This window comes from Borostomias antarcticus (assembly GCF_949987555.1).
Source record: "Borostomias antarcticus genome assembly, chromosome: 15".
NCBI classification, from domain to species: domain Eukaryota; kingdom Metazoa; phylum Chordata; class Actinopteri; order Stomiiformes; family Stomiidae; genus Borostomias; species Borostomias antarcticus.
The window spans coordinates 9003734-9027733 of record NC_140248.1 but is presented as its reverse complement, the minus strand read 5'-3'; the positions used below and the strand labels follow the sequence as shown (position 1 = coordinate 9027733).

The window sequence follows — 24000 nt, the reverse complement described above, 5'->3', positions numbered from 1 at the left end:
GACTCTCCCCCCTCTGACTCTCTCCCCCCTCTGACTCTCCCCCCTCTGACTCTCTCCCCCCTCTGACTCTCCCCCCTCTGACTCTCCCCCCTCTGACTCTCCCCCCTCTGACTCTCTCCCCCCTCTGACTCTCTCCCCTCTGACTCTCTCCCCCCTCTGACTCTCTCCCCTCTGACTCTCCCCCCTCTGACTCTCTCCCCTCTGACTCTCTCCCCTCTGACTCTCTCCCCCCTCTGACTCTCTCCCCTCTGACTCTCCCCCCTCTGACTCTCCCGCCCACACTGCACACACATACAGTATCACAACGGTACACACAATGTATATATAAAACATTGCACATAAACACTCTGTGCACATGTATACACCCACCACACTCCAGTCTGTATATTGTATTTTGCATTTGTATTATATTGTATATATTGTATTTTGTAGTCCTATTTGCACTGTTCTGCCTTTGCATCTTGTCCTTGCATCCTGTCTAATGTTGTTTCCATCGATGTACCATCAACCTAAACAAATTCCTAGTATGTGTAAACTACCATGGCAACAAACTGATTCTGATTCTAAAAGTATACTTGTAATAACTTTAGTATACATAAATTAATAAATGAATTTATAATTCGCTAAAGTTTACTACTTTTTGTCATTTTCACTAAGCTCGACTAAGGGGGATGTCTAAAGAGCATTGGTTGCAGACATGAAAATGTTTGGCTGTAGCATTTCTTCACACCAGGAAGTTATAAGGGCCTGATGGACTAACAGAAAGTTGACACACTTCCTGTTGTTACCTCAACCTCACCCAGGCACTTTGTAACTGCATGTCATGCTCACTGGCTAATTACAGACATGCCTACTTGATGCATTATGGTAATCTTACCAGGCTCTCAACTCCATTTTCACTGATGATCAATGATTCCCACAGGCAAAAGAAAGCTTTTAGGAGATGATCCCTCGGCTCTGGGCAGGGCTCCAGATGGGCACTCAAAAGCCCCAACTGGCCATCTATCCCCTTGATCTCTATTGAATAGCATTGCAGCTCGGGTTTACTGGAAGTCTCCCTCTTGGCCGAGGTTCAAATCTTCATAGTTGAAATCAGCTATGTGGGTCAGATTGTAGATGATCTAATCATGTTTTTAAGTTTCCCCTCTTGGAAAAGAGAGACGTTTTATACCTACAATGACATTCTTGTGTGATGTAAATATGTGGTATGATCTGGGGACATGTTTGTTTTCCTGACTGGTATGATGACAGAACAATTCACTCCAATTTTCCCATTTCAGCATTGTAGGCTACAATCATTTATGATCATACAGTATAATACAGCATCAAATGCATGATGAAGGAACCCAGCGAGTGTGCAAGTATAGGAAGATGTACAGTATGAGCAGTGATCTTTCTCTCTGATAGGCTACTATTGCTCACTCAGTTTAATCAATCAATCAATCAATCAAAGCTTTATTTGTATAGCGCATTTCATACCCAGAGGCAACACAATGCGCTTTACAGAGAACAAGGGAGGTGGGCATACGACCCACTCTCTACATATTCCAGAGGGAAGCAAAAAAACAGTAATCACCCGGGGGCCAGATAAGTGAGCTGTAAAAATTCTTCCCTGACCCCTCTCAACGAGGCGATCGAGCAAGCTCCAGGAGTATGTTTGTCTACCGGCTAAGAACATTTATAAAGCAATACATTGCATTAAATTACATTTCAGAGTGAGAGAGGCTAAAAGCATCATAGGAGAGAGAATATTCTACGGACATGCTACATCATCCACAGCAGACACAGGGGTATCTATCGGACTTCGGGAGGTCTGCTGGTGACAGTGGGGCATCCACTGGACCTGGTTAGAAGATAGGAGGGAGAGAAAGAGGCACTCTCACACATCCATAAGAACATGCTAATTCCCAGTGATCTATTCTAGTGATGGTGTGCTTGATTACAGCCATGTATGCGCCAGTGCATGCTATGTGGATGTGTGTGTGTGTGTGTGTGTGTGTGTGTGTGTGTGTGTGTGCACGTGTGTAAAATGTCTCCTCCTAGGCCTGATAAACCACTTAGCTTCTACTCATTTTATGTCAAACCACCATAGCCACCAGCTACACAGAACAACAGCAACCCCCATGTTACAGAGTAGAAAAATGTAGCTACTGTTTCATCATCATGTCAGAAAAGTGTAGGACTACCACTAGTGCTTATATGCCATTACTGTACAATAGGCATCATTTGTCTCAATAAGTAGACTGGGGTATCAGGACACGGAGCCCATTCTCACTCTTTAATGGCTAGCACTCCTGCCGATGGAGCTTTGCCTGGAAATCATGATACACATATAAAATTTGCACCAGTGCCTCTAAATAGGAAAGGGAATCTACCTGACAACACGATGCACCAGAACTCTTAAATACAAAAACAGTGAATGCACACCTTTATCCATAATTGTAAATGATATTATAATAAATACATTGCAAAAGCTTACATATACTACGCTATCTGTATGAATGCCTTCGGAATTAAATGCATAGGTGTTTTCTATTGTTAGAGAAGTGAATTAATGGGTGAATATTCAAGCCAGAGAGGTAAACACTTCTTGAATTCCAAGTTTAAAAGGAACGCCCTGAGAACCTACACAGAAATGACTGGAGCATTATTGGTCTTACGTCACCATCTATCTAAAAACCGGAAGCACTGAAGTTTATTGGGAAACTTAGAATGATTTGTACGCGGATGTTCATATAAGCAGAAGGGGTTTGTCGTTGTTTTGTTCCAAAATGTCAAACGCCTCATATCTGGTTCTGAATCACAGTCTGGTTTCACTGGGGTATTCGGCACACGCCCTAGAGAGGGCGATAAATTGAAACCTGGTCTAAACGCCAGTCAACGACCGCCGGGCGGGCCCTGAGTTACACGCGTGTAGCCTTCTTCTGTTTTATCGTACGTTGTGCGTGGGACATGTGAAAGTGTGCAGGCTATGAGCCATACCGAGAAAGTGGTGAAGATATTGGACGTATACAGCCTACGTTAGCAAAGATTGTTGATTGCGGTTAAACGGTTGCGTAGGCTACGCGACACAGACACATCTGCAAACGGGAAACATTCTTCAACAAATCGGACCCTAGGTGAATTGCTGGTCTTCACAGGCGACAGGACGATGTGGGAACAAGAGCAATTTGAAAAACATTGGAAGAATGAATTTCCTGACGGGGAAGTTCCGAAAATGGATCTAAACTCGGTGGAAGATATTGAGATAGAGCTCGAGAAATGTAAAGCTAATCTCAAAAAGCTTCAGCAGGCGCTGTCAGAGGAGAAATTTAAGGTGATCTACCTCCAAACTACCGTCGCTCAACATAAGAAAAGTTATAACAAGGAGAGGTGGCACGGTAAAGATGAGAACCTGAACACGGACTCTGCAGAAACAAAGAATGAACTGAAGTCTCTGCAGGAAAACGAAAAGGTAGACAGGGAAAGTATGAAAGTGCCTGGTAGCAAGAAACCACAGGCGCCAGGTACCGCCGAGCAGGGCAGCGTTATCAGCCCGGGCAGGACCAGCAGCAGGACAGGTAAACCTATCCCCGTGCCGCTGCGGAAGCCCAGCTTGCAGAAAGGGAATCCGACCCTCGGGGTCTTTCCGCCGGACGGGACCTGCGTTGGGAAACTGAGCTCCGTGAGCGACAGCAGGTACTCAAGTGACCATGATACAAGTGACCACGAATACGAGGACGTGGAGCTGAATGAGAATTTTGTCAAGAGTAACCTTGTGGTCCCCAAGACGAACCCCAGAGACGGCCAGAAACCCAATCCCCACCGTGACACACTGCGCCCTTTCCGCATGAACAGGGACGTTGACTCCAGCGACGAGGGGAGGCTGTCACCGTCAAGCGTTCGTGTGCCCAGGGCATCCCGTGGATCGCGATGCAGCACTCCGGAGAGACCGAGTGACCTGAGCTCCGACCATGAAGACTCCTCCTCTGCAGGTTGGAATCAATTCCTTTGGTTTTGCAAAACAGTTGTTGTTGTCCACGCGAATTTGATATAAATCATCCTATTTCTGCCATTTAGAGCATTCTATGAAGTGTAAGTTAATTGAGGCACGTTGTTGTGGCTGTCAATAGGCCCACTGGGAATCACGCATTGCACTTTACCATAGATATATGGTAATACCATAGTTATGCCTCAATAATTTAGTGTCCTTATAATGTATCCTTATAAGCTACTGTATTTCAGTGTGGAATGAACGATGACTTGGCACTTGAGCAGGCCTTGATATGGATGAGATCAAAAGCAGATGCTGGAAACTTTGACCAGTTTGGTGACACAGCCTCATGCTCGGTGCTGTTGTGTTTGAGGGAAACCCTTGGATGGACATGGTTTTATATGCCTCTGTGGAATCAGCCTGCCCATCGGCTCGTCACCTGTCTGGGAAGCTAGGCAGGCAGTAATCTTAAATCAGAATAAAAGTTGAAGGGAAAGGAAAGTTATGCTGTCAGTAACAGGGAGACCTAGGGGCAGCTTTGGCTCAAGAGGTAGAGCGGGTCATCCAAATGACCCCAGGGTCGGCGGTTCGAATCCCGGCTCCTCCTGTCCACACTTTGAAGTGTCCTTGGGAAAGACACTGAACCCCAAAGTGCTCCCAATGAGCAGGATGGCACCTTGCATGGCAGCTGCCGCCACTGGGGTGTGAATGTGTGTGTGGATGGGTGAATGAGAAGACATTGCAAAGTGCTTTGGATAAAAACGCTATAAAATACAGTCCATTTACCATTTACCATTTACCTTGGCCATTAGAGCATTGTGCTGAGAGAAGGACTGCAACATATGGCGCTAGAGGAACTGCTGCAGATGAGTTGTTGTAAGAGCTGGTTACGAGCAGTTACCCAATTTTTGTGACATGAAGGGTGAATAATCAACTTGGCCTCAGCAAAAGTAAAGCTGACTCCACACCCTCAGTAGGCCATATCTTGTGAGGCACTTAGTCTCAGAGAATTATGGCTTCCATCATTAAGCTTTTAAAGAGACCTTACATCTTTGTTGAATAAGGGACAACATTGGGGATTCATCCTTGGGTAAATACTAGTGTTAGCCTAGGCCTTAACTGTTAACAGAAGTGTTGGATCAGTCCTTGCACGTGTGTGTGTGTGTGTGTGTGTGTGTGTGTGTGTGTGTGTGTGTGTGTGTGTGTGTGTGTGTGTGTGTGCGTGTGCGTGTGCGTGTGCGTGTGCGTGTGCGTGTGCGTGTGCGTGCGCGTGCGCGCTGGGCTGTTTTTGGACTTAAACTTTCATGTTGTGAGGTCAGGGTTTTTCATTTGCAGGACCAGCGGTTGTCCGGTTCCTATGGTATTGTGGAAAAGTTGGCCCTCCTACACACTACCAGGCTCATGCCAGTGGTCTTGCCCCATGCTGATGTGTTTGTGCACCAGAGTCTGCTAGAGAGGTCAAGCATAATTTTGAACACAACATGAGCCTACCCCTGAGGCTGCATTTATTTAAACAAGAGAATGTACCTAATTGGGTTGTGCACCCATCTTTTTCGTGTGGATATTTTTGGGCATCTCTGCTATATAGGACAGTGTAGATCGACAGGAAAGGTGGGAGAGGGAGAGGGGGGAGAACCTGGCCTGGGCCCGATTCGAACCCGGGCCGCTGTGGTAAGGACTACTAGCTTTGTGGTATGTCTGAACTTGGATTCCTGAGCTGATGAGTCTGTATGCTACTCGGCAGGTGTCAGGCCCGGCTGATCATGGCGTAACCACGTTGAATCGGTTAAACTCGCTCCTAAGTATAAATGTGTACCCTCCCCATCGAACCGCTAGCTTTTCGGCGGCGCAGCTGGCTGAAGATGTGTTTATGTGACGCTGTCATGCTCGTTGGCAAGTCAGAGGACCCAAGATCCGGCGTGGGCAACTGAGGGTGGAAGCGATACTGACGAGCGACGCGGTGACAGCTGTGAACACTGCATGGCTTGTTCTCCTCCTTTGACCTCCGTACAGAACCTGCTGCTGCTCAGGGCCCGAGGTGCAGCAGATGCTCTACACCGCGGTGAGAAAGGAAGGAGGGTAGCAAAGCCTGCCGAGTGCTGAGAGAGACTTCTGAAAGTCATTTGTCACACTCACTGATTTCCTTTGTACCATATTAGCACTTCTAAGCATGCAGAAATGCAGCATTGTGTGAATGCATTCCATTCCATTAGTCATTTAGCAGACACTTATCCAAAGCGACTTACACTAAGTGCATTCAATGTAGGTAGTGAGTGTACTACTACTCACCATGACTTATACGCATCTTTCTAAACGAGCATCCAAGAGCCTGTGATCTGGTTTTAATTCTAAGTGAAGGATTGGGAGAATGAACATGGCTTGACCACTTTGCTGGAGTGGATATTCCAGTTACAGTATGTGGCTCATATGTACATATTTCTCCCCTCCTTCTCCATGTCTCTCCTGCCTCTCAGAATGCAGAGCTTGTCTAGACCTGTCTGCTGAGAGATAACAAACCAGCTCTGCGCAGTTGCAAAATGCAAAAAGTGTGTGTGTGTGTGTGTGTCTGTCTGTGCGCGCGCACACGTTCGTGTGTGTGTCTGTGTTCTGTGTATGTATCCGAGGATTCACACCTTGGCATGATGACATAGCATACAGGTGTGTGTGCGTGTGTGTGTGTGTTAGGTCTGTACAGATGTGAAGAGTACAATAGTGTCTGTGTACATGTATACAGTCTCTGATTATGAGCTTCATCCACAGATGGGCTGAAACCTGTGTGTGTGTGTGTGCGTGCGTGCGTGCGTGCGTGCGTGCGTGCGTGCGTGCGTGCGTGCGTACGTGCGTGCGTGCGTGCCTGCGTGGAGCAGATGTGGATAGCCTGACCTTTCCTCTGTCCCTTATTTAGAGTTGTGTGACATTAAAGGGCTTTAGAGAACCCATGTGTGACTGTGTGGATGTCAAACCGCTTTGCTTTGCTATCGACACGGCCTGGTCTGGTTCTGTCTGGCCTGTGTGCGTGTTACCTTGGAGATCATTGTGTTGTCGTGGCAGCAGTGGGTAGAATTAGGCGGCAGGCAGGCATGCGTTACCTCGGCCTATACTGTAATGTTGTCTGTGTGTGTGCACGTTGTCTAGGACTGTAACGATTACAAATTTTGCTAGACGATTAATTGTCTCAGAAATAATAGCGATTAATAACATCATTGTCAAAAAAATAGATTTTGGTCTTTGTACGTTGAGTACAGGACCTAATGCACCTGCGTGACTCTTCTTGTTTTAGGGGGGTGCACTTGCATGCCCTGGTGGTTTCTAGGTACCAGAAGGGTTCTTGAGCTGTGGTGTTTTATATGTTAAAAACATACAGGGGAACTACAGTAGGCCTATTCTTGATACTGATGTGTTTTTTTAACACTTCAACAAAGACCAATCATTTGAGTGAGTTAGGACTGTGAGAGAGAGGAGTTCGTGAGTGAGTGAGTGAGTGAGTGAGTGAGTGAGTGAGTGAGTGAGAGAGAACCTGAGCAGAGGAGGGTTGAGCTTCCTTACTTGTTAGCTTCCTTAGGTTCTAGAAGCAAGATAGTTAACTATCATACACAACAGCCACTGTCTGGAAGTGCAACCATTATGAAATTGTACACTGTTAGTGCTCGGTTTAAACATTAGCAAAAAAAAAAAAGCATAATAATAATCACGATTATGTCACATAATTATGTCACATTGGCGATTATGTAATAATTGTTACAGGTCTAACGTTATCTGTGGGTCTGTCCCAACTCAAGGGTTGCATCCTACCTAGGTCGCAGCCTACGCGGTCTACGTAGGTCGCGTCCTTCAGGCCAGGTAGGCCGGATGTAAACGTTTTGTGAAATGGGACGGTCTAGCCTACGGAGGATTCCCAACTCGTCATTTTTTTGCCTAGGCAGCCCCAAGCGCGTGCCAAGTGTGCCGCGTGCCGCAAAAAAGTGGATGCAATGCTGACGGCAGGTTGTTATGGAAACACCACAGAATATGCCTATCTAAGTCGTCTATCTAAACTCGTAGATACAGGTGTAAGTAAGTTTCCACATATTGGGATTCTATGGTGGTACTATCAGGCATGACATTTTATTAAATCGTAATAATATTAACATCAAAGCGGTTTAAAAACGTTTTAAAGTCCGAGCAATGGCGGCTGGTACAGGAATTCATCCGGACTGAAACGCATTCTGGGAGGGAGGCCACGTAAACGGACACACTTTGTTCCACATCATAAGAAACCATAGTAGACCAGTTGAGCACTGCTGGTTATACCAGTTTTATCAGCTTCCTTCATTAAGCATTACCACCATCTGCATAGGCCTTTTTCCTGTGTGTGTGTGTGTGTGTGTGTGTGTGTGTGTGTGTGTGTGTGTGTGTGTGTGTGTGTACGATACTTGCTTATGTTTGAGACTGTATGTGTATGTGGGGTGGGGGTGCACAGACCCTGTCCTCGGGGGATTCTCACCTCTGATAAGGGATTAATGTTGATTACCGGAACATTCTTCTCCTCAGTTAAGACTATTGCAGTGCCTGTCATGGCCTGTGCCCGTTCTGCCTGTGCCCGTACTGTATAGGATAATTAATAACTAATTCCTTATAAAGGCTATTGCTATGCATCATTATTTTTTTCTTAATGCACCAATTACAATGAATTTCACTCATAAACTCATAAAATAGGCTACTCCCCTTCCATAATAGTCTTTTGAGGACTAAAGGACTCCAGTTCCTAGTATGCAATGGTATGGAGGACCAAACCTGTCAAAATTAAAAATAAATCCATAAATAAATGACTCAACAAATGAGCAATAAATAAATTAATGAATAAATATGCACAAAAATAAATAAATGAATGAATAAATGAATGTAGTAATGTGTAAATAAATACATTACATTTGATATAAATGTATGAAAGTATTTATTTATTGTTTGATTCATTATTTCTTGAATTTATTTCAATATTCATTTATTTATTTATTTCCACATTCTTTTACACATTTATTTCTACATTTATTTATTCTTTGTTTGCTCGCTCCTTATATGCTAATTAGGCTGGCGTGGTTTTCATATCCAGACATTAGTAGCCAAGCCCAGGCATGGTAGATTAAGTCAGTCCTACCCGACCAGAGTTAAGATCCTTGCCTAACCAAGGCCCTGTACTACGAAACAGGATTACGGGGTTAACGTGATAACTTCAGGTTCAAGCCTGGTTTATCCGTACTACGAAGGTGGTTCACTTTTTTTGCTATATGCTATTTATGCTATTTGCTATATCGCCGTGGTAACTTTTATGCTGCCGAGCTAACCTGCTCCAGGGCAGGTTAAATTCCAGATTATGGATCAAAATGTATGAAGCACTGCCCGCTGACCGATCAATTCACTTGGAAAAAGGCATATGGACGTTAAGATTCTATATGGAACTTCAGTGTGCGAATTAAACAATCTGCTGTGCGCGAACAGCGAGAGGTTCTTAAGAAGACTTTTTACAAACCGACAAAACCCTCTTTGGCTTTCCCCAATATCATGAAAAATTGCAGAATGACAGCTGCTTGTGCTTGAGCCATATTTTGCCTTGTGCATTAACAGTTTGGTAAATTTGCGACGGTACCAACAGCGGACCTAGCTGACACGTGCCTATACAGTCGCAAAATAACCAAAATAACCGACCTCAGGGAGACTGTCGCCTACGGCAACGTAGTCACTGCTGCTGAAATCCTTAACTACGATGTAACTAAATGACGTGACAATGCGGTTACATTACAGTCTCACCCTGACTTTATTGGAAATGTACATTTGTCACAGTGGTCAGAACATTTGTAAATTACTTAGGTTTTAAAATACATTTTGAAGTCATACAGTTACAGAATTGTAATAATGAGGAGCAATCCTGCATGTCTGTTTTGTGTGTAATTTCTAATTAACAGTTAATATTAACACTAAAGATTTGCAGTGTAGGCCTAATAAAAATAATGATAAAAAATATGCCTACGAATAAAGTCCTAATTTTGCAACCTAAATGTATATTGGAACCATGGACGGCGCCAGGATTTTTTTCTCTCCAGGGGCTAAGGAGGGGCTTGACCAATAATGGGGGTGCTAAGAAAAAAAGTTGATTTTCATGACAAGGGCGTAGGAATGATTTTGACATTAAACAAGCCATATAAACACGCCGTTTTCAGAGCTATAATAAGCCGTTGTTGCTTGTCAGCCAGCTTGGCCAGTTAAGTTAAGACTTTAAAGTCTGAATTTCAGAGAAAAAAAGTCAGAGATAACTTCAGAGAAAAAACTCACTTTAAACTTTAAACTTAGAAGCTTAAAAAAAAAAAAAAAAAACTCAGTTGTTGGCCCTAATGCTCTTCCGTAGGATATCCAACCGTTCTAACGGAATCCACTTGAACAGAAATTTGTTTGTGCCAATCACAACCGTTTATCAAATATGGGGCGGGTTTAATAAGATGAGTGCCATAGAGGCATTTTCGCTGATTGGCTGTAGGTCTATCCAATTGCAACTAGAGGCATTTTGATCTACGCCCATTGGTAACACCCATTGGGAATCGGAAAGCAACTGTGAGTTTCCAAACCCTTTGCAATTTTGCGAATTGGGTCTGGCCAAGCCAGGCTACTGACAAGTAGGCGTACCACGATGAACTAGAGGCTGATAGTAGTCTACCAAAAACAATCAAAATGCCTTAAAAAACGTTTTGGTCTGTTTGCTACCAAACGTAGCCTAGTCCAGCATAACAAGCACATCTTGTGCTCTTTTGAAAAGCATCCCTGGGAAAAAAAAAAGTCATTATATAGTGACTGTGATACTATATGTAGCACAGATTCACACTCTCACCCCACCAACGTGCTTGTTGTGTTTACAAAGGAAAAATAATATGCTAAATAGCAAGCTAGGTTAGGGCTGTGAACTTACACAAGTTTGATTCAGTGAAGCACTCAAAGCTATCTAGCGATGCTGGCTGCCATTAGGCTAATGTTGTAATGTAAACTAGCTCTCCTCCACTCAGGTGTTGCGCAACAGCTGCCACACGCGCGCATGCCAGAGACAGGGCTCTAAGGTGCGACCATTTTACTCGCATTTGCGACTAAAAATAGTTTTGTGCGATCAGAAAAAATCATTTAGGGGCACAGTGTGCGAGTACTGTTTTCTACGGAAGAGCATTAGGGCCAACAACTGAGTTTATAATTTTTTTAAGGTTTTGAGTTTAAAGTCAGAATTTCTGAGATTAAAGTCAGAATTTCTGAGATTAAAGTCAGAATTTCTGAGAAAAAAATCAGAAATAACTTCTGAGATTAAAGTCAGAATTTCTGAGATTAAAGTCAGAATTTCTGAGATTAAAGTCAGAATTTCTGAGATTAAAATCAGAATTTCTGAGGAAAAAACTCAGAAATAACTTCTGAGATTAAAGTCAGAATTTCTGAGATTAAAGTCAGAATTTCTGAGATTAAAGTCAGAATTTCTGAGGAAAAAACTCAGAAATAACTTCTGAGATTAAAGTCAGAATTTCTGAGAAAAAAGTCAGAAATAACTTCTGAGAAAAAAGTCAAAATGTCTGACTTTAAACTTAGAAGCTTAAAAAAAAACAAAAAAAAACTCCGCTGTTGGCCCTAATGCTCTTCCGTAGTTTTCAACTATTTCACTTGCATTTTGCGCCTAAAATAAATCCATGCAAATTGGATCAAACTAGAGTCAATGTTTTGCGCACCCGTATACAAAACTACAAGTCCCACAACTTGTTTATTTTATTTTTTTACAAGTCCCACGACTGCAACCTGCAATGCGCAGAACTCTTGTGATGACGCGCAATGACAGCTCAGCTGCCCTCACTCAAAAATGACTGTGCAGACGCCGAATGCCCCTGCCAGTAACGTTAACAAAATGAAGAAAATTACCATTCAATCGTATTTTGCCCGGCAAAGTGGAACCAAAGAGAGAGAGGAATTTGGTGAGGCCCGGTGTGTGGGAATAGTAGGCTATAGTCTTCATTAGGACCAATGCACCTGATGAAGTGTGTGGGAATAGTATAGTCTTCATTAGGACCAATGCACCTCATGAAGTGTGTGGGAATAGTATAGTAGGAGAGGATGAGAGCTCCTATGGTGTGCAGGTTATTATTGTTTGTTGTTGTTGGCAGTAGGCCTAATGTATGTGTTGCTAATAAAAATGTGTTATTTCAAATTTTTCGTTGCGCTCCTAAATTTCTTTCTGTGCTCCTAAATTTTTTCATTTAGGAGCACATGTGCTCCTAGTGAAAATTGTTAGCTTAGATCCCTGGCCAGAGACCCGTTGAGATGGAGAGAGTGAACAATCTTTTGCTGTGAGGGAGGAAACACAAGCATGAAATCTGCTTCTGTTTAGTTGTGTTTTCGCAAGTCACTCAGTATAACATTAGCATTAACCAACCGGTAACGTTGGTATCGGTTTGGATTGGGACAAAAAAAAACAAAGCTCTGAATACTGAATTGAGCTTTGAATACCAACCTACCGAACAAATAGTGGAATACTCAATTTACTCGGGCCAGCCCTAATATAAACACTGTTTATGTAATTGGCACTGGCTAGCTTAGCTACCATTAGCTAAACCAGCTTTCTCTAGAGCCGCTCTAGGTCCTAACGATCATTTTTCCATCTTTCTGGAGAACCGCTGATCCTAAAAACTTCACATTCCACACTAGGGATGTCACAATACCAAAAATGTTGTAGTCGATACCAATACCAGTGAAATTCCAAGATTCTCAATAGCCAATTCGATACCACGATAAAAAAAAAAATCCTATGTAGCCTACTTCACCATAAAGCCTACTTTATTAAAAACATCATCTTCTGTCTGATACTGTACTGTGAAAGGAACATTATGAGACCTCAAATATCAGGTAGCTTAGCTCAGTGACTGCAAGAAAACGGCATAGATCTACACAGATAAATAGACATGATGGGCTAAAATTCTTTAAGGCTTGAGACAAGACTATCATAAGCTTTGCTATCTATATCTGCATATGTTTTGCGTTGGCTGGCTTGTTCTACAGTATGACTAAGCTGGCAAATCAACCTGGCTGGTTAACTAGCAAATAGCAGGTTGGCCTGCAGCTTGTGTGACAAATATGGTAAATTAATGTAAGCTAGCCACTACCAGGGACGGTACAAAGGGATTCATTCAAAAATGTTTATTGCAAACCTAACAAAGAATGCTGGCATTTAAGAAACCGACTGGCTATAGAAGAAGCAGCTGACCTCAACAAGACCTGGTGGTTATGGCTAGCGCTAGCTAAGCTAGCAAGTAGCACTAGCCAAACAGCCAAAAACATTTTAAATCCATTTCAAGTTTTTGATTCATTTTGGTAGGTTACTGTCACTCCACTAGATTATAGTGGTACAAATAGATTCATAAAAGCAAATTGGAAATGGTTAATTTTCAAGAGATGTGGATGTAGAGAGAGAGAGACTGATAACTCAAGGCTAATGTGAAAGCGAAAGTTGATCGGGTCTTGTTGTTAATCTTACTAGACTAGCAGATGCATATACAAGCCCATAATGAGACCAATTGTTTGTGTAGTTTGTGTCTCCTCAAATCAAGAGTGTTAGCTAAAGTTACTATGCTAGTGGTACACTAGTAAGAGTAATATTCACCCGTCAGGTCCGGAAGAATTGCATCCCCGGTACCTACGGTACTGTGGAAAATGAGTACCGTCACATTTTCAGGATTTTGGCATCGGCTTGGTACCAAAGTATTGGTTCTTGTGACATCCCTCATCCACACTGCACTTCCTTGGGTCCTGAGCAATACACCTACCTAATGTCAACTTCATACTGTGCCCAGGTTCTTGAGATAATCGTGCCAGAGACATATACACAGTGTGGATTTTGTACTGGAATTATTTGATCTAAAGTAAAAAAGGATTTGCCAAGGTTCGCACAAAAGGTTCAGTCTGATTTATTAAAAAAACTATACGATTGCAAAAGGACCTCAGGATAAATGACAGAGTGGTTCATCCGAACAGAAGTGAAGTAAGCTTGTCTTGCGTGGCCTTATATGTGAGCAATACATTGATGTGACGCTATCAGAGATTTGGTTGGCTAACCCATCTGTACACGTCATAATAGAGCGACGGATATCATCAACAGTGGTCGAGAAATACAGAGAAAGCGCGGTACACTTTGAATATATTTCAGGTGGAGACAATAGAACAATGGCCTAGGCCAAACGGGAAGTCTTGAGGTGTGATCCTTCCTGTCATGGTGAGAACACCACGGCAGGGGTGTTTGTCCTTATAAAGAAGAGGAAGACAGGTGTTTGGAATGGCAAAAGGCAGGGAACTGGATCAATAGGTTTTAAGAACAAAGGCTGCGATCTGAAAGGTATTGAGGCCAGTTGTCTCTAAAATTCCATGACAATTTATAGATAGATACTGCAGAGACAGCGTTGGGGGCTTACTGGATGATGACAAAGGGATCCAGCCACAACTCCAACCCAAGAACCGCCTGTTGTTTACCATCTCCTCCTCTCCCTCATGCAGAGGACTGTTCAGAAAGGTCCAGTACCCTCCAAGAACTCTGGCTAACTCATAAACAAAGTACTCAAATATGCCTAGCTGTTCTTGCTGTTTCTTTGCCTAGGATGAGTGCTTGTTATCTTAAGTGTAAAGCTAGCCCACTTATATGACTATTTTTCCCATGCATGACTGGAGTATGGGCATCAATATTTTTGTGAATGTCTAGAATGTCTTTTAGCAAGTATTGTTATCTCCTTGTTATAACTCCTTCTGCTCTGACAGTCTCATATAGAAGTGACAGAGAGACTCTAACTTGAGGTTTTCAAAGGTGAAAATGTGGTTTCCTGTTAGCTAACAGATTTTTAGCTACCCGGGAGAGTGATAACCCTTTATATGTGCCATCTTTAACATTTAACGTATTAAAGATGACACATGTAGAGTTTTTTTTTTACTGAATATAGATAGATAGATCAAGACAAATAGACCTATCTAGCTAATCTACGTTCAGTAGTCTAATACCTCCAACATGGCCGACTGATGACGGGCTGTGAAAACCCTCTATTATGACTAGCACCCCTCATGCCTCACTGTCAAAGCCAATGTTGTGGTCATCATGACACACATGCAGCGCAAACACACACACGCATGACATGACCCCATTGTACTGTTGAGATTTTAATAGCCGGCACCTCCCACTCACCTCCGAGAAACTACCACTGCTTCTGATTGGCTGCCTACCCCCCACTGCCATGGAGACCAGAGGGAGGTGCAGGATATGCAAGGCCACTGTGGTGGCTGGTGGGAGCTGGCTTGTGTGTCTGGAGGCTCCCATAGAGCAGCTCTTTCACTCCTCCAGCACACCATAGATCACTTTACTCATGTCCCCCTAATGGCTGCCTGACGGTTCTCCTTTAGACTCGGTACACACTCATCTGCTCTGAACACAGAAAGGCATATTGACGAATGGAACTGCAATGCTGTGTATGGATGCCCATAGGGATGGGACCATACACACAGCTCACAACGCGGTATGATTCATGACACAAGGTTCATGATCACAGTCACTATATAATTACTTTTTCTCCCCAGGGATGCTTTTTAAAAGAGCAGGACCACCTCAGAATCAGATGACAAATGTTTGCTTTTGGGAATAGGAAAAAGCATAGAACTAAGCATAGCCTATTCTTACCATGGTGACGTTACCTGTGAAGCAATAAAGCATCCATTCAATGCCAAACTTAAGCGAATAGGTGTGTGGGCGTTAATGCGCAGCAGTAGGAATATTGCTGGTTAATTAGAGAGGATAGCTTTTATTATTCCCGGAGACCTGTCTCCGGCGCTGGCACAGCGTAAACGAAGTGTGGATATAGGTCTGGCTATGCGAGACTACAGTTTGGCTGACTGTAGCTGACGCTTTTATCCAAAGCGACTTACAGTATTGCATTTAACATAGGAAAAGCCAATGTACTGCTACTTGGCAGAACTCAGAAGTGCATCTTCTTTCTAAAACAAGTGACTAAGAGCATAATCTAGTGCTTAAGGCAGGGGTGTCAAACATACGGCCCGCGGGCCAAAACCGGCCCGCCAGATGGTTCAAACCGGCCCACGAGACGACGTCCAAAATTAATAAAAAGGAACAGATATTCCAAATTTGTCCAGCAGAGGTCGCACTGACATAACGAGAGATCCGGAAATAAACAGCACGTGACAGCAACGCGCCCAGAATCATCTGGCAATCTTGCCTTATCGTTATTAAGCTCTTGTTGTCAAAATTACCCACGGTTGCACCGTCATTACCAAAATGTCTGTCAAAACGGAGAAAAGTTGACACAGAGTGCAGAGTTTTCCAAGAAAAATGGACTGATTCTTATTTATTCACAGAAGTGAAAGGGAAACCTGTGTGCTTGGTGTGTAATCAGCAAGTTTCAGTGCTCAAGGAATATAATATTCGACGCCACTATGAGACTCATCATGGTGAAAAATACAACCATTTGCGAGGACAACTGAGAATAGAGAAGATAAATGAATTGTTAGTGGGTCTGAAGAAACAGCAGTCTGTTTTTACCCGTAGCCGAGAGGTCAGTGATGCAGCGGTGAAAGCTAGCTACCTTATTGCTAACGAGTTAATGTTAGGATCCAAGCCATTTTCTGAGGGCGAGTTCGTGAAAACATGCATGCTGAAGGCTGCAGAAATCGTGTGCCCTGAAAAGCGACAGGCCTTTGCCAACATTAGCCTAACGAGGAACACTGTCGCAGATAGAATTTCAGATCTCTCGGCAGACTTGGACAGCCAAATGAATCACAAAGTCAAGTCATTTGTTGCATTTTCGGTTGCAATTGATGAGAGCACTCTGAAGAATACAGTTCTGTTAAAAATAACATTTACTGTGGTAATGTAATATTTAAAGACCATGAACATTGTGCAGTATAATATCAGTCAGCAGCTTCAGCACAAAATAGTTTGGTCTGGTGTAACTCTATTGCTCATGCACTGCTATCACTTTTATGGGTTTTTGAAATGTACAAATTTAATACATTTACAAGGCAGGGTGATAACGTTCTTCATAGCTCCCACTTTAGTTTGTGCATAGTGTGGTGAGTCAGTTCAGGTGGTCAGATGTGAAAATGTATCTACTGTACATTAAAATAAACAAGTTGTTTTAATCAAAGTGAAATGCCATTTTTTCAGTTCCATAGGCCTATCTGTGAATAAATGTTTTGTGCCTTTGTAGATCCACTGTGATCTGTGAGTTATAATGCACATATATAGGCTAAATGATAAATTAAGGCATAATATTGAAATATTGAAAAACAAAGGTAAAGATTTGGAGTTGACGGTATTTCTAGGTTATTTTGCTATTATTTTACTGGCCCGGCCCACTTGAGATCAGATTGGGCTCTATGTGGCCCCTGAAGCAAAATGAGTTTGACACCCCTGGCTTAAGGCAAAGTGCAAGAATAGCAATCGGTGTGCAAAAAAGTGCAAAAAATACAATAGGTGCTTAAGAGGGAGTCTCGTGGTAGTAATAATCATAAGAGGACACTTATGTTACATTCTCTCTGTCTTCTCTCACTTCTGTTTTCCTGTGTTTGTGTCATGAGGGCCTCTCTGCCCCTCTCCTCTCATCACTGGTCTGGTTTCAGTTCCCTCTGGTGAAAAGAGGAACAGGATTTACAGTATTTTTTTTCCTAATTTGCAGTCTGGAACCCTCCTAACCAGCTCATATTGGTTGTCCCCGCTTCTCTGAGATTCCTCGCTCTGACGGTAATGAAGCAGTGATCTGATCTTATGAAGGGAGATAGTACAAAAAATACTTTGCTATCTGCAGCTAGGGACGAAACCCCTGAAGTCACCAAAAAAACACACGATTTTTACAGGCCGCTCTAACTTATGGCGATATCTGTGAACCTAGACCTAAACCTTTTATCTCAGTTCAGAGCCCCACAGAGGATGCTGTACTTTCCTCTCTGTCAACCTCGACCGCCCCTCTCACACACCTAGAATCCCCGCCACCTAGTACATGATGATGTTCTCCGTCTCTGTGCTGGGGGCTGGGAGGGCCCCCAGACAGGCAGGCAGAAGGCCATGGTTAGGGGGATCTCCGTGGTGGTCTTTCCGGAAGAACCCACCCCCTCATCTGGCTCAGGTCGTCTGAGCAGATCGGATTCTTCCTGGAGATGGACACAGCACCCTCATGTGGACGTACTGTAATCATCAATAAGAAACAGTACGGCGGGGTTTGTTAACGGTGTGTGTGCGTTTGTCACGGGTACCAATGGGATGCTTAACGCGGGGCTCGTACCTAAAACCCTGAGTTCTCTCTCCCGCTCTCTCGCTCTTTCTCTTTCATTTCAGAGAGACACCGGGGGTGGGCTGAGTCACGGCAAGATCGTCAGATGAGGAGAGGGGGTGACTGGATGACGATGTCTAGGGAAATTAGAGGATGGGAGGGGGGAGGGGCGTGACGCACACGGACACAAAGCTGCTCGGCCCTGTGCTGCCGTCACCCGTTCAGCTTCTCTCAGTCACCATAGAGACTCCAATGGACTTGGAGAAGAATGTGTACAAATCACAATGACTTTCAACACCGCTGATCAGTGTGGCTCGAGATGAACATCAATACATTAAGCCTCATCCGGTTATATTCCAATGGTCCTATCGTCCCCTTTAGTCCTCAAAAACAACATGAAGAAAATACTCTTTGGGCCCACGGTGAGGCTGTGCCGACAGAATCCGAACACTAGAGGGCAGTAGAGTATCCATTCTAGAGCTAGACAACCTTTTACAGGAGCAGTGTTCCTTCCTTCCTGCAGACATGAACAGTCTTATTGGCCATAGCAGCAGCGGTGGTCACAGAACAGCCTCAGTAGTGACATCACCACTGTAGCTAGGTAGAAGTGGGTTTAACCTGCAGGCCTGGATTATGACAGATGATTCTCACACAGGCAGTGCCCTTAGGTGCTGGCACTCCATGATGGATATTTCCAGAAAGCAATTTGTTGTGAGGTGGTGCAACATGTGTATCCCCCCCCCCCCCCTTTTTTTTATGGATGGTATTATGAAGCCATTTTTATCCTTTTCACCCTACGGTGGGTGTAGAAATTACAGCGGCCACAGTGGTGTGTATGGTCAAGTGTTCATAAGTGACCTTGCTGGAACATGGAGGGCTTGTAGAGGAGGGAAGTGGAGTGTGTTAAAGGTTTGAGTCTCTTAGTAATGGGTGCTAACCATGTGCCATCACTAATGGAATAAAACACAGCTTTATGCATGAAAACAAACACTAATGATGTGATGTGCAAACGGCATGAATATATGAATATCATATGAGGTGTGTGTGTGTGTGTGTGTGTGTGTGTGTGCGCGCGCGCGCTCATCCACTGTCTGCCCAATCACAGCACGATTCACAGGGTTTCTACATTTGACCTCAATAGATCAAAGTGATTTCAGTTGGCACAGAGTGAACAGAGACTTTCACACAAACACACTCTCACACACACACACACACACACACACACACACACACACACACACACACACACAAACGAGAGGTGGAGCTTCCTCTCATTCTTCAAAAGCCTGGGTATTGTGGGTGAAAGTCTACAAGTGATGCGGAGGAGATCACAGATTATCAGTAGATTAGAGAGCAGTCTGTCCATCCACCTCGTATTGTCTCATCTCAAGGAGGCAGACATGGCCTCAGGCTTCCTAATCCACACACTCACAGCAGCGAGAGTCCAGATAGACCAGTGAGCTACTAGACAGACAGGCTAGTGAGCTGACAGACAGACAGGCCAGTGAGCTGCTAGACAGACAGACAGGCAGACAGACAGGCAGACAGACAGGCCAGTGAGCTGACAGACAGACATTCATTCAAACCTTTATTTATACTCGTAAAGCACTGAGGTTTCCCTCATTTACAGTGTTGACAAGTTCACACAGATACACAAATAACAACAGAACAAATATAATAATAATAATAATAATAATAATTATTATTATTATTATTATTATTATTAAAAAGTCACATGTGGGGGAGCCCCGGTAGCTCAATGGGTTGGGGCGCGTACCATATAAAGGCTAGTCCTTAACGCAGCGGCGTGGGTTGGAATCCGGCCCACACCTCTCCTGCCTTTCCTGTCTGTCCTTACACTGTCCTATCCTAATAAAGCAGAAATACCCTAAAAAAATAAAAAAGTTACAGGTCGAAGTACAAATGTCAAGAGCCATGGATTTAAACTATGTGACTGAAGGAAGTACCTCAAGCTTTAGAGTCTGTTGTAAAGTATTACAGGTACTGTATAAGGAGCATCATAGAAAAAAGCAGCTCTACCAAGTTCAGAATGCACACGAAAACAAGCCAATCGTTTGATCGGGTCTGGTAGGTACCAAGGCTCCAGTCCAACAGAGACAAGATGTATAGTGGAAGTTTACCAATTAGGGCTTTGAAAATAAACAAATACCAGTGATAGTTACACCTTAAAGAGAGAGTAGACTAGACTACCTTATAAAGAATACAGTGGTGGGTGTCATATCTATCACCCGTAATAAATCTTAGGGTGGAGTGGTAGACAGAGTCTAGTGGTTTCAGGGTAATCACAGAAGCATGTCTATAGATTGTGTCACCATAGTCTAATACTGTTAAGAAGAGAGCTTAAACAATTATCTTCCTGCTGAACATAGGACAGCTAGAACGGTTTCTGTACAGGAAGCCAATTTTCTGCCGCAGCTTAGAGGCTAGACTGTCTACATGAAACTTGAAAGAGAGTTTATCATCCAGCCACAAACCAAGATATTTGTACTCAGTGACTCTCTCAATACGCGAGCCATTAGCCGTTAATAAATGGAGCCTATCATAATCAATAATCCTGGCTCTAGAAAACAACAAACTTAGATTTGCTAGGATTAAGGACTAGTTTCAGTTTGGTGAGAGCTTCTTGCAGCACATTAAAAGAAGGCTGCAGGTTCTCATTATTAAGATGGGGAAAAGAACAGGACCCAACACTGAGCCTTGGGGCACACCTTTAGCTATAGACAAGAAATCAGATCGAATATTACCCAATTTCACACACTGACACCTTGATGACAATCAAGCGAGCGCACACACACACACACACACACACACAGAGTGGACATGTGGATGCTCCCTCAAACCTAAACAAGCTTTCTCTCATCATTAGGTTTTTCCAGTAATGAGCACATGCGTGAATAACTGAGAGGAAAGAGATGAAGGGACAAGGATGAGGGGATAGAGGCTGTAGTGAGGGAGAGGGATGAGGGGTTAGAGGCTGTAGTGAGAGAGAGGGAGGGGGATGAGGGGTTAGAGGCTGTAGTGAGAGAGGGGGATGAGGGGATAGAGGCTGTAGTGAGAGAGAGGGAGGGGGATGAGGGGATAGAGGCTGTAGTGAGAGAGGGAGGGGGATGAGGGGATAGAGGCTGTAGTGAGAGAGGGAGGGGGATGAGGGGATAGAGGCTGTAGTGAGAGAGAGGGAGGGGGATGAGGGGATAGAGGCTGTAGTGAGAGAGAGGGATGAGGGGATAGAGGTTGTAGTGAGAGAGGGAGGGGGATGAGGGGATAGAGGCTGTAGTGAGAGAGAGGGAGGGGGATGAGGGGATAGAGGCTGTAGTGAGAGAGAGGGAGGTGGATTAGGGGATAGAGGCTGTAGTGAGAGAGAGGGAGGGGGATGAGGGGATAGAGGCTGTAGTGAGAGAGGGAGGGGGATGAGGGGATAGAGGCTGTAGTGAGAGAGAGGGAGGGGGATGAGGGGATAGAGGCTGTAGTGAGAGAGAGGGAGGGGGATGAGGGGATAGAGGCTGTAGTGAGAGAGAGGGATGAGGGGATAGAGGTTGTAGTGAGAGAGGGGGATGAGGGGATAGAGGCTGTAGTGAGAGAGAGGGAGGGGGATGAGGGGATAGAGGCTGTAGTGAGAGAGGGAGGGGGATGAGGGGTTAGAGGCTGTAGAGAGGGAGGGGGATGAGGGGATAGAGGCTGTAGTGAGAGAGGGAGGGGGATGAGGGGATAGAGGCTGTAGTGAGAGAGGGAGGGGGATGAGGGGATAGAGGCTGTAGTGAGAGAGGGAGGGGGATGAGGGGATAGAGGCTGTAGTGAGAGAGGGAGGGGGATGAGGGGATAGAGGCTGTAGTGAGAGAGAGGGAGGGGGATGAGGGGTTAGAGGCTGTAGTGAGAGAGAGAGAGGGGGATGAGGGGATAGAGGCTGTAGTGAGAGAGAGGGAGGGGGATGAGGGGATAGAGGCTGTAGTGAGAGAGGGAGGGGATGAGGGGATAGAGGCTGTAGTGAGAGAGAGGGAGGGGGATGACTGGATAGAGGCTGTAGTGAGAGAGAGGGAGGGGGATGAGGGGATAGAGGCTGTAGTAAGAGAGGGGGAGGGGGATGAGGGGATAGAGGCTGTAGTGAGAGAGGGAGGGGGATGAGGGGATAGAGGCTGTAGTGTGAGAGAGGGAGGGGATGAGGGGATAGAGGCTGTAGTGAGGGGGGAGTAGAGGCCATATAGAGAGAGAGAGAGGGAGGGGGATGAGGGGATAGAGGCTGTAGTGAGGGGGGAGTAGAGGCCATATAGAGAGAGAGAGGGAGGGGGATGAGGGGGTAGAGGCTGTAGTGAGGGGGGAGTAGAGGCCATATAGAGGGAGAGAGAGGGAGGGGATCGGGGCTGTAGTGAGAGATAGGGAGGGGGATGAGGGGATAGAGGCTGTAGTGAGGGAGAGGGATGAGGGGTTAGAGGCTGTAGTGAGAGAGGGGGATGAGGGGATAGAGGCTGTAGTGAGGGGGGAGTAGAGGCCATGTAGAGAGAGAGAGAGGGAGGGGATCGGGGCTGTAGTGACTGGGCAGGTGATGGAGGCGGTGGAACAGTGGAGTGTGGTTGAGGATGTGAGCGGCGGGCAGCGTGCCAAACAGCTGAGGGCTGGGCCTGTCTGCTCTCATTAGCCCTCTCCCTCCTGCAGCTCCCCAGTGTGTCTCAGCCCCGGCCTCACCTCGAGCCCCCAGCCTCGGCTCCAGCCCCAGGCCAAGCCATCCAGATCACGTGAGCTCAACATTCTGTTTCACTCCATAGATCAGTCTGCTCATCCAACCGTTCAAACTGAGTCCCACTCGACCTAATATTGGCTGGGCCAATCACAACCGGGGGTTGGGTTTGATACAACGACTGTACCCACTTGATACGACGATAGGTTGATGATTGGTTGGTTGTAGTTCTATCAAATTGCGTCCACAGGCATTTTGCTCGTCGACCTTGGAAATTGAAAATCATTTCCAGACCCTTTGCATTTTTGCAATTTGGGTTTGGCGAAGCCAGGCTGTATAACCAGAGGTGAATCAGAAACGACCTTAGGACCAGCAACCCCACCCGGTATTCCACCTCCACTTCAGTCTCCACCATCAGTCACAAACCAGACAGCACCAAGCTTCTCAATAATGCTGTTTCCATCATCCCACACCCCCCCCCCCCCCTCCTGCCCTGCCTCGCCCGCTCCCCAAAACCCGCTCAGACACGCAGCTGAACTCATTAGGCAGCTACTGACGACTGTCTGTGATGCCAGGGTGACGCTACACCGCCTCTCATGAGGAATTCTCCCCGCGTGTGTCTGTTTACTGTACAGCTTACTGTACAACAATGTAAGATTCTAACACATTTTTAGCTCTTATTTTATTTATTAATGGCTTTTACCTGCTCTTTGTGCTTCAATATAGACAGATTATTTTGATTGAGAGAATGTGTTTATCTATCTTAAGTTTATCTTAAGTTTATTCACAGATTTAAGTGTGAGAAGGTGTCTCTAGTGACTTCAGCGTACTGGACTGAACCCAGAGAACTGCACCTCCGTTTTTTTATGAACAGCTGTATCTCAGCATGTTCTGCTTCAGTGCTCCATTAATGCACTGACTTTTTACCTCTCTCTCTCTCTCTCTCTCTCTCTTTCTCTCTCTCTCTTTCTCTCTCTCTCTCTCTCTCTCTCTCTCTCTCTCTCTCTCTCTCTCTCTCTCTCTCTCTCTCTCTC

General features: G+C 44.8%; 1 protein-coding gene across 1 annotated transcript in view; it reads left to right on the top strand.

Annotated features, from left to right (window-relative positions):
- Nucleotides 1-3151: 3151 nt before the first annotated feature.
- The window catches only part of abr (ABR activator of RhoGEF and GTPase), a gene marked incomplete at its 5' end in the record, with an annotated part of 129567 nt that continues 108718 nt past the window's right edge, over nt 3152-24000 (top strand). The window contains one exon of the mRNA XM_084449436.1: nt 3152-3974. Within this exon, the coding sequence (XP_084305562.1) occupies nt 3152-3974 (823 nt within the window). The remainder of the gene's footprint in view (nt 3975-24000) is intronic.